Raw genomic sequence first — 10,695 nt, 5'->3', positions numbered from 1 at the left:
CAAGTTGAGCGCCCATAAATTGAAATTACTAAAAATAAATTAATGTTAGATACACTGAACTATTAAAAAATTAGTAAGAATTATCAATAGATGTAATCGGATAATTATCATAATAATTTCGATAAGGAAATAAATCAACAATATTTTCACATATCTCAAAACTTTCAACATGTCTATTGAATCTTGGAAGGTGTAGGTGGAACTTTGGTGACATAGTCCTACCATGGCTAGAGTTAGTCTCCAAATGGTTCTTAAACTGTAAATATGAATAGAGGGAGCTCTCAACATATAAAAATAAAACAGTAAATATGAATTTCAAGAAATCTTACATCAATCAGAACACGCATTTGGTGACCAGGTCCTACCATGGCTCGAGCTAGTCTCCGAATGGTCCTCAAACTCATGATCCGACCTACCTAAGTAGCAGCAAGATGTGTGCAACATATAAGATGAACTGCAAACAATACAAACAATTCAAATAATTAAGTTTCATTCAAGTACACCAACAATAAGAAAAAAATAAATATATTAAAGTAGACTGATAATACGAAAATTTTAACATGAATCATTCACTTAACTAGTTTGCATACATCCATTTCTCAAGCTAACCTGCCTGCATAATATGAAGAGAAGCAACTTTGAAACTAAATATATAGGGATGTGTTTGAGGGAGGACTGGGAATGTATTTTTATCAAAAGTATGTGAAAGGAAGGTGGATGGAAGATGCCCTGGAAAGTGGAAACTTGAATATTGAACGTACCCGAGTGTCCATCCATATAAACAGTGACTGCAAACTTAACAGGCAATTAACCTCTCCTCATTATCTTTTTTTTTTCTTTAACATTACTAAAACATATATCACTTTAAGTAAATGCCTTTTGAAATAATCAGTAATATCAAATTTTAACTGAGAAATTATAAATTCAAATTATGATGCATCACAAAGTTACAACTTTTATTAGGTAAATCTTCATCATTTAAATGTTGTATTAACCATATTAACATATACCAAACATATATGATATATGTTAGGATGTGGAGTTATCAGTTATCACTAAAGAGGTCATAATTAAGATGATTTTTCACATCAAGGTTATACGAGTAAATTATACAATACATCATCTTTTATGTTAGCCTTTTGTATCGTATATATTAAGTCCTTTACAAATTGTCATTAAAACTTCAATTACTTTTTTAATGACAATGTTATTCTTTACCCATAAACGATCAAATCTATAGTTTTCATAATTGTTTTCTTCTCTATTATTTTTTTATTATTTTCTACTTAATGAAAATACGATTGAACAATCGACCATAACTACGGACGAGATCTTCTAGATTAGTAGCGAAGGTTATGCATGCGCTTATCAATGAAATACCCTATGTTACATGGAGTTCCATTAGCAAGATTGGAGAGAAATGATAGCCGGTATTTTACTATGTTTTCCACACTTCATGCAAACAATATGACTTAGGTTTTCTTTGCATAAATTTCCATATGTGGAAGAAGGTAGAAGCCATGAATGATGGTAGAATTCAGATACCCTGTACAAATACTATCGATGATATTTTCACGAGAATAGGTGGTGAAGTGTGGAAGATCACTAAGATTATGAGTTTCCATGTAAAACCCTACGACTAAGGATGGCAAAAAAGCCCGAGCCCGATTGGTATACCCGAAACCCGAAATAAACGGGACGGGCATACCCAAAACCCGATGGGTATGGGCCAGGCAAAAAAGCCCGAACTTGTTTATTTCTCTATCTTGAATCCTAAGTTCTCTTCTTGACTTAACTTCACATCACACGATAACCTGCATATGCGTTAAAAATAAAGTAGATTTGTCAACACAAGATTGAGTGAGCAACACACCAGTTTTAATGTACATATAATATAAAAATATGTATTGCAACAAGTCAAATGAGATAATCAATTTAACCAATGAGCAAAGATAAATGAGATGTCGAAAAACACGAAACCATTACGACTATCGTATGCTCATATTATTATGAGATTATGCTGGACCTCTGCGAATGCGATTCACATAAGCATGTAAGAACATAACAAGTATGGTATAAAATTGTTAACATAATATATATATGTATAACTAAGAAATAATATGTTGACGCATATGTCCCCAAAACGTGGAAAACAAGTAAAATAGGGGAATGCGGTACTCATCTCAATAGACGAGCAAAGGTGAAAAGGAATATTAAGAATGATGATTCGCGGAAATCACGCGTTGACGATAAAACCTATAAAGGAATATAGAATGCGAATATGCTAAGTTAATGAACCAGATCGTATATGAGAGTTCGATAATTATAATTTTATTAAGTCATATTATATTCTTAGTTTGTGAATCCTTTTAAAATATATTATAATATCTTTATATAACTAATTCCAATATAAAATATACTTGTAATTACTAGATAAATAAAACACAATTATATAAACATTTAAATAGATAAATGTTTAATTAATTAATTATAATATGTAAGAATAGCGTTTAAATAAATATTAAGTAAATATATAAACGCAGTACGTAATATTTTAAATAAATAAGTATTTCGAACCTATAACGAAAATCGGTTTACAGAAAATTATAGTTAACATATAGTTTCTTCTTTTATATTTATTATACTATTTATTTAATAACAAAAACGTATATTACAAAGATATATATATATATATATATATATATAAATATATACACACATAAATATACATACATATATATTGGTTACCAAAAGACCAAATAAGGACAACATAATTAAATTAATATGTGAATTTCACTTACAAGCAATAACAAACGATAGAAATTATAATACAAAGTCTTAGTTATAAGTTATAATAGCTTCAGAAGAGTGAAAATGATGATATAAACAAATGAATATGGAATACCGAATTTATAGAAATGATTGTTAAAATGATTTTCGAAGTATAAGATGAGGTCAAATAAGAAGTGAAAATTTGAAATTTTAAAGATTGGACATCTAATACTTGAGGGTTTGACAATAGTTATTACACGTTTTTATTTATAGATGATTTAGATTTAGAGTAAATACATTTAGTAAGGATATGAATTAAATATATTGTTAGTTTTGATCTAAATTTGAATATTAAAATTGAACATTCATTGTGTTAGTTTTGGTTTAAGTTTGAAATTTAAATCTGAATATTAAAATCGTCGATTTTAGCTAAAAGTTAGTTTATAAATAATTTAAATATCTTAGTATGTGAATTAATTGTGGGTTATTGATTAATTTAATTAATTTTTGAATTATTTAAATGTTAAGAAAATCATAGAAGTGATTGTTATAAATGAAAACATTAGATTTATTCAATAAAACTCAATTGTTTTAATATTATATATAGATGAACATTCATTGTGTTAGTTTTGGTTTAAGTTTGAAATTTAAATCTGAATCTAACTATACTATTAAAGCAATAAGCTTTATGTCAAAATTCCCTCTTCCTATTGGTTGATTCCCATACTTTCCATTTATATCTATGTCTTCTTTAATTTTCATCTTAATGAAATTAATCAATAATATATTAAAATAAGATTCATCAATGCTATTAAAGTAATATCTTTCATTTTCATTTTGAACATTTACAATTTTCATTTATATCATAGCTATAGTATAAATATAGGAAATATATAATCATTAGTCATTTAAATATAGGAACCTAATTAATTTCATATTTTAAAATCGTAGCTATAGTTTCAAAAACCAAATATTCAAAATTTCATTTTGAATATTTTATTATTTTTGGTTGATTTCATTCACCACCTTTATTATTTTTTTAGATAATATATAATATATAATCTAGATTATTATTTGATATTTCATCAATAGAAGAGATTACGGATTTAATATAGAGATTACGGATAGTATATATATATAATATATAGAGATTACCGATATAAAATATTGAAATTTTGTTAAAATATAATATTTATTTAAATTTATCAAATTCATAAAGTTGTAAAGTTTTGCACCATTCATGTTAAATTTAGGAAAGGATGACCCATTTGATTAAGGAAATGGTTTAATTACGGAAATTGTAAATTTGAATTAATTATTGTATATTCTTTGAATGTAATTAATTTGTAAATTTGAATTAATGATTGTATAAATTATGGTGTAAATTTGAATGTGAATTTGAATTAATTAACAATGATTAAGTTTTACTATACAGATGTTGACTCATTGACCCATTGACCCATTTACTTAATTACGGTTATTAAGTTTTAACAATTATAACCAAAATCCATTGTCTTATTATTGTTTAACAATAACAATTGAGTTACAAATCCATTGTTGACCCATGACTTATAATTACGATTTAATTATAATTACAATAATATAATTAACAATTTACTTACATATATATAACACAATTATTAACTTTTATTTTCACACCACATAATATATGGTGTTATAATTGATGATTAATTATATTATTGTAAATAATATAATTAGTAAGTTATATTTTTACATTAATTAGTTTATTTCTGTATGTTTAAATACAGTGAACATTTAAATTAAATAATATGACATTTATACTAATCTAATATATACTAATTTAATTATATGAAAAGATAAATTTAGGACCTTAATGGAATTGTTGAATTAATAGAAATTTCAAAATTTGAAAATCCATTAATTACGGTTTCCTTTCTATTCGTTCTTACTATAACTTTTTTGAAAAAATTTCAAATTTACTAAATTTATGTTTGCAATCAATTACCTTTATATCTTCCTTCTATAATTTAGTCTACCCTAATTCATTTGGTATAAATACGTACATTTGATAGGCTAATTCTTACACCATCATAGCCTCTTTATTAAAAACGATTAGCTTTGTGCGAAGGTTTTTACTTTTTGTTGTTTTTATATCTTCCATTTTCTTATTAATTTTTTTTGGTTAAAAGTGTCATTGTTCGTAAATGATTTGTTTGTTTTTTTAAATTTTTCACCACTAGCAATATGGTGTCTCGAAGCTAACTGATGACCACGATGTTATTAATGAGCTTGAGATGAAGTTTGCAGCTGGTGAGGTATGATAATTGTTTATTTGTGTTGCAATATATTAAACGTTACATACACATGTTTTATATGTTTTTAGTTGTGTTTTGTTATTGACACAGTTTATATTGGTGGTCAGCCAAGCGAACAACCATCTTTAACAGTTGGTTCACTCTCTGGCCTCAAGTCTACCGAGACAACCAACGAAAAGGTTTAACTTAGTCTTCATTTTTACTCTAAATTATATTCGTTTGATGTAATGAATGTTATTATTTTATTACATAAACTATGTAAACTTAAAACATGTTTCTTTGAGGTATTTGTAGGCTTCATGTACTCCTTCGTCTGAACATGTCACTCCTATTGATGACCGTGTTTCCTCATTTGACGAAAAGGTTGATTGTTTTCCTGTCACTGATTTAAAGCTCAAATGGAAGTTGGATAAAGCTTATGAGATAGAGGCCGAGACGGGCATGTCTTCAACCAAATCAAAGAGTGGTGAAGAAGCTAAAAAAACTACCAATGGTGATGAAGTGGTTACCCTTGTGATGCCCAACATTTAGTAGTCCGTGGATTTCTCAAGACTATTTTGCAATTCTGTTTAATTTTATTTATGTTTCACTTTTAATGACTATGGTTTTGGTAATTGGTATTTTGTGTTTACATTTTTGGTTTTTATTGGTCAGTGGTTATGATTGGTGACTTTGGTTTGGTACTCTTTTATTTGTGTTTAAGATTTTAATATAAGGTTATGTCCTTGGTTTTTAATGTTTATCATGCATGTCATATGTTTATGTTATATGTACATAGTTTACTATAGTTATTGTTATTGGTTTGGATATCAACTATATAGTTCATTCAAGATTTGTATGAGAATGTTAATCATTTCAATTTATATACTTTTTGCATTGGTAATTGTAACATGTCATGTGATTGATACTAATTGTTGAATTATTTTTTTTATTCTTTTGAGTTATTTCTATAGTGTATTTAATAATTTTGAAGTTTAGAATACCTATTATAAAAATTTAGTAAACGTATTATTAATAAAAACATACTTAACTTATCACATTTAGTATTTCAAATTTAGTAAATGTATTATTAATAAAAAACATACATAATTACTTTATATCACATGTAGTTTGTTTATAGTTTGTATCAATGATAGACATCAATATTGATTATCAAAAACACTGATGTAGGTTTAATTTTACATATCAAAATACAAGTATTATCATATAGGTTAATTAATCAGATAAACTAATTATTAAAATTACGTTTGTGTATTACATTATACTCTGATATCTTTGAACCAATTAGTTACATTATACACCATCCATAACTAATTTGTATATTACATTTATATTTAAACATATCAATTTACAATTTCAACCATATTTAAAGATACTAATTTCAGATCTAGACCATATTTAAAGATATAAATTTAAATTTTTTAGTTACAATATAGTTATTATATATAAATACAATATTTAAATTCGTTATCAAAATCTTTTACCAAAAAGAATCCACAATAATATTAAATTAATATTAACATACTGAACACATACATACCTTTTTGTATCATCATCATTCATCAGAAGTTAACCACTAAAAATTATTAGATTTGACTATTGTTAACTTTTTTATGAAAGACTTTATCAGCTTCCATAAGATCAAAACGTAAAATTGTTTTAAACGTTGCCTCCAGTGGTATAGCATCTTTGTTACTTGAGGGAGGTAGAACTGCTCACTCTAGATTTTTAATTCCTATAAATCTAATTGAGGATTCTACATGTTCAATAAAACGAAATCCAGATATTTGCAAGTTAATCAACAAAATTGATCTCATTATCTGGGACGAGGCTCCAATGATACATAAACATTCTTTTGAAGCCTTGGATAGTACTTTAAAAGATGTTATAAAAGATGGTAACCGTAGCAACTGTGAACATCCATTTGGTGGTAAAGTGATTGTTTTTTTGTGGTGATTTCAGACAAATCCTGCCTGTGGTACAAAAGGGGTCACGTAGTGACATTGTTAATGTTTCACTTAGTTCATCCCACATTGGGACCCAATGCAAGGTTCTTAGGTTAACCAAAAATATGAGGTTAACTGTCGGATGTCAATCATCAAATTTGGAAGACACCATTAGATTTGCTGAATGGTTGTTGGAGCTCGGTGAAGGAAAACTTGGCGGTTACAATGACGGTAACGCCATTATAGAGATACCGGATGATCTTTTGATTCGTGATTCTTCCGATCCTCTCTCAGATTTTATTGATTTTGTTTATCCATCATTATTGGAAAAATGTAATGATATTTCGTATTTCCAAGAAAGGGCCATATTTGCACCTTTAAATGAGGTTGTCGAAGAAATTAATGACGGATTTTTGTCTATGTTTCCTGGAGAAGAAGTTGAATATCTTAGTTCTGATAGTTTAGACAACTCTGAAAGTGTTGGTCCTGGTTTCGATCAAGCATTATACTCACTGGATTTTCTAAATGGTTTAAAGATTTCTGGTATGCCTAATCATAGATTGGTTCTAAAAGTTGGTGTGCCAATAATGTTACTAAGAAATATTGATCAGAAGAACGGTTTATGTAATGGGACCATATTACAAGTTATTAATTTGGGGAGGCGTTTTATCGAAGTTAAGGTAATTTCAAGTACTAATATTGGGTTTCGCAATTATATAACTCGTAGTGGTCTAACTCCTTCAGATAAGAAACTGTCATTCAAATTAAAACGACGACAGTTTCCTGTTGCGGTTTGTTTTGCAATGACCATTAACAAAAGTCAAGGCCTATCACTGGCAAAATTTGGCATATACCTACGAGCACCGGTGTTTACGCATGTCAACTATATGTTGTTTTATCAAGAATGAATAGTAGAGACGGTGTTAAAATGCTTATATTAGACAAGGAATGAAAAGTGACAAATAAAACTACAAATGTTGTTTATAAGGAACTCTTTAGTAATATATGAAATTGTTATTTTGAATCTATAGAATGATTGTAAAATGCAGTTTATTTTACTTTGAAAGTTATGTTTAGTAAAGTTTTTATTTTGTTACCGACGTTATTAACCATAGTGTATTATCTTTATCCTTTGGACATGTATGTATGAACTTATGTTTTCCACTTTAATATTACCGGTACATGTTACAAAATTTATATTTTCCCACCCGTGGCGTCCACGGTTCAATAACCTAGTATTAAAATTGTCAGTTTTAGCTAAAAGTTAGTTTATAGATAATTTAAATATCTTAGTATGTGAATTAATTGTGGGTTATTGATTAATTTAATTAATTTTTGAATTATTTAAATGTTAAGAAAATCATAGAAGTGATTGTTATATATGGAAACATTAGAGTTTATTCAATAAAACTCAATTGTTTTAATATATTTATATATATATATATATAGGGTAAGGATCCTAAGAGAACCCTTTGCAAATTGAGAACTTGGAAAACCATTTTAGACAACTAAAAACATCTTTAAAAAAATATTTAAAAAATCATAAAACAAAAAATAATAAAAATTTTAAAAAAAGTAAAAAAAAACCAAAATTCTTATATTTCATTCCTGTTTCATTAAAAAAAATAAAAAAAAACGTCGTATTATACACATATGTATAATTTTATATAATCTTTAGTTACGTAATATACACATACGTACAGTATCATTTATCTTAAATTATACACATATGTATAAAAAAACATGTAAATGTACATATATGTATATATTATACATATGTGTATATAATTTAGCTAAACCGAGTTTTTTTTATGAAGCCGGGATGATAAAATAAGAATTTTTGTTTTTTTACTTTTTTGATTTTTGTGTTTTTTTTATTTTATGATTTTTTTTAATTTTGAGTTTTTTGTGATCCAAAATGGTTCTCATAGTTCTCAATTTCAAAAATGTTCTCTCATGATCCTGATCCTATATATAAATAAAATATATATATATATATATATATATATATATATATATATATATATATATTCAGTTCAACTTTTCTTTCACTAAATTTGGTAACGAAAAGTTTAAGAGTAATTGTTATTTAGTTTTGTAACACTTAAATAATTAAAATAATAAAATGAGGAAAATAATAAATAGTTTATAGTTTGTAACAGGACATAAATGGCATTTATAAAGACAGTAAATGAAAAAAAAAGGTTCATACATAAAAATACAAAAAGCCTATTTAAATTAACAATTTATAGTTTGTTCACCTTGCAATAGTTAATAAATAAATTAAACCTTGAAATTAGAAGGGGCGGTGGCCGTGTCTGGTGTTGGCAAATTCATTGACTTATTTGGGCCATATTTCATTCTAGAATAATGAAAATTTCAATGAGTTATTCGGCTTTCATTCAGAGTGAAAGCTGGTTGTGGTGGGGTGGGCCCTTCCAAGATCTCATTTACAGAAAGTCCTAGTGTCTTATTTTGGCTTTTATTTACAGAGAAAATATTGTGTGTAAGTTTACCTAATTAATTATTTCTTGTGTAAGTTTGTTTTTTGATGTTTTAATTATGTTTAACAAAGTTAAAATGTTATGAATTATGTACGTAATTTCTTTGTTTTTTTAACTATTTATTTGTTATTTATCAATTATTAGAAGCGCTATGAAAAAAATTACAAGAAAATTCAATCCATCGTAAATACATATGATTGTAGGCTTTCAAGTTTCAAGTGATTCTATCACTATTTTTTGTTTTCGTTGACGTGACTTCATTTGATTCAATGGAATTAAATTTTCTTTTTGCCACCTATGCAATAACGTTTTTTCCCGCTTTATGAATTGCTTTTTCTTTTGGACAAAAATTATAATACATGATAAAAATATATGAGGAAAGATTGATAAAACCCTGAAGTTTTATAAAAGATTTCAACTACATTATACCTAATCTTTTTATAAAACACTAAACAAAATGAAGTAACCTAACCAGCTATATTATCAACTTTCTTATAACATTATCGTGTTTTTTTTTTTTTTTTTTGTGTGTGTGTAACTTCTTAGTTCAAATAATAAACCTTAACTGAATTCTTTGAATACTATTGTCAATGATATGTTATTAAAGCCTATTTGATCCATGCTGCTATTGCAAATCCTTTTACGATTTTGTCTCATGTTGCTATTTTGCATGGCTCCCCTGATACTCAGTATCCGATATTACAAGAATATCCTACAAGGCGTTGATTACATTTTCTGCAATCTTGCATGCATTTTTCTCCCTTGTGTCGGTATTATTTACCACCAACTCTAAGTTGCATGTGCTTACTTGGCTTCCGATGTTGGAGTATTTTATGGCTACCAGGAATATTGCTCCATAAGATTTAATAATATAGTAATGATGATTTTTTTATATTATTATTGGCATAAAGTGGACTGGTATAATATAATACAAAAGCATACGTCGATCGAGGTTCACATAAGCAAGAAAAGATATCCTATTCGCAAACAAAGTATTAGAAAATTTATATAAAGCAAAACAAAAGGAATAACATAAATAATTGATAAAACAATATAAATGTTGACTAATTACCGGTCCACTTTTGTTCATAACCAAGTAACAAACTAATCAAGACCACGTGATGTACCCGTAATCCTAATTGCTTTATTTCTTAATAACTAAAGTATTCGGTTAAA

At 27.0% G+C, this 10,695-nt stretch overlaps 1 protein-coding gene across 1 annotated transcript; it reads left to right on the top strand.

The window, feature by feature from the left end:
* The first annotated feature begins 7,140 nt into the window (after nucleotides 1-7,140).
* Nucleotides 7,141-10,245, top strand: LOC143540257 (uncharacterized). Its single transcript, XM_077033365.1, has 2 exons — nucleotides 7,141-7,543; nucleotides 10,127-10,245. Exons 1-2 carry the CDS (start codon nucleotides 7,141-7,143, stop codon nucleotides 10,243-10,245), a joined length of 522 nt encoding a protein of 173 aa, XP_076889480.1.
* Nucleotides 10,246-10,695: the final 450 nt, after the last annotated feature.

The sequence above is a fragment of the Bidens hawaiensis genome, unplaced genomic scaffold, assembly GCF_021521415.1.
Source record: "Bidens hawaiensis isolate Kalapana, Puna unplaced genomic scaffold, B.hawaiensis_p1.1 tig00012184_1, whole genome shotgun sequence".
NCBI classification, from domain to species: Eukaryota; Viridiplantae; Streptophyta; class Magnoliopsida; order Asterales; family Asteraceae; genus Bidens; species Bidens hawaiensis.
The sequence above is the reverse complement of the archived record's forward strand: the minus strand, read 5'-3'. Positions and strand labels throughout refer to the sequence as shown.

What these genes read in the sequence shown, in the direction of transcription:
- LOC143540257 (XM_077033365.1), top strand. Translation starts at nt 7,141, where the DNA reads ATGAGGTTAACTGTCGGATGTCAATCATCAAATTTGGAAGACACCATT. An exon ending in CTCACTGGATTTTCTAAATG is followed by an intron (nt 7,544 to 10,126) that starts GTTTAAAGATTT and finishes ATGTTATTAAAG; the next exon opens with CCTATTTGATCCATGCTGCT.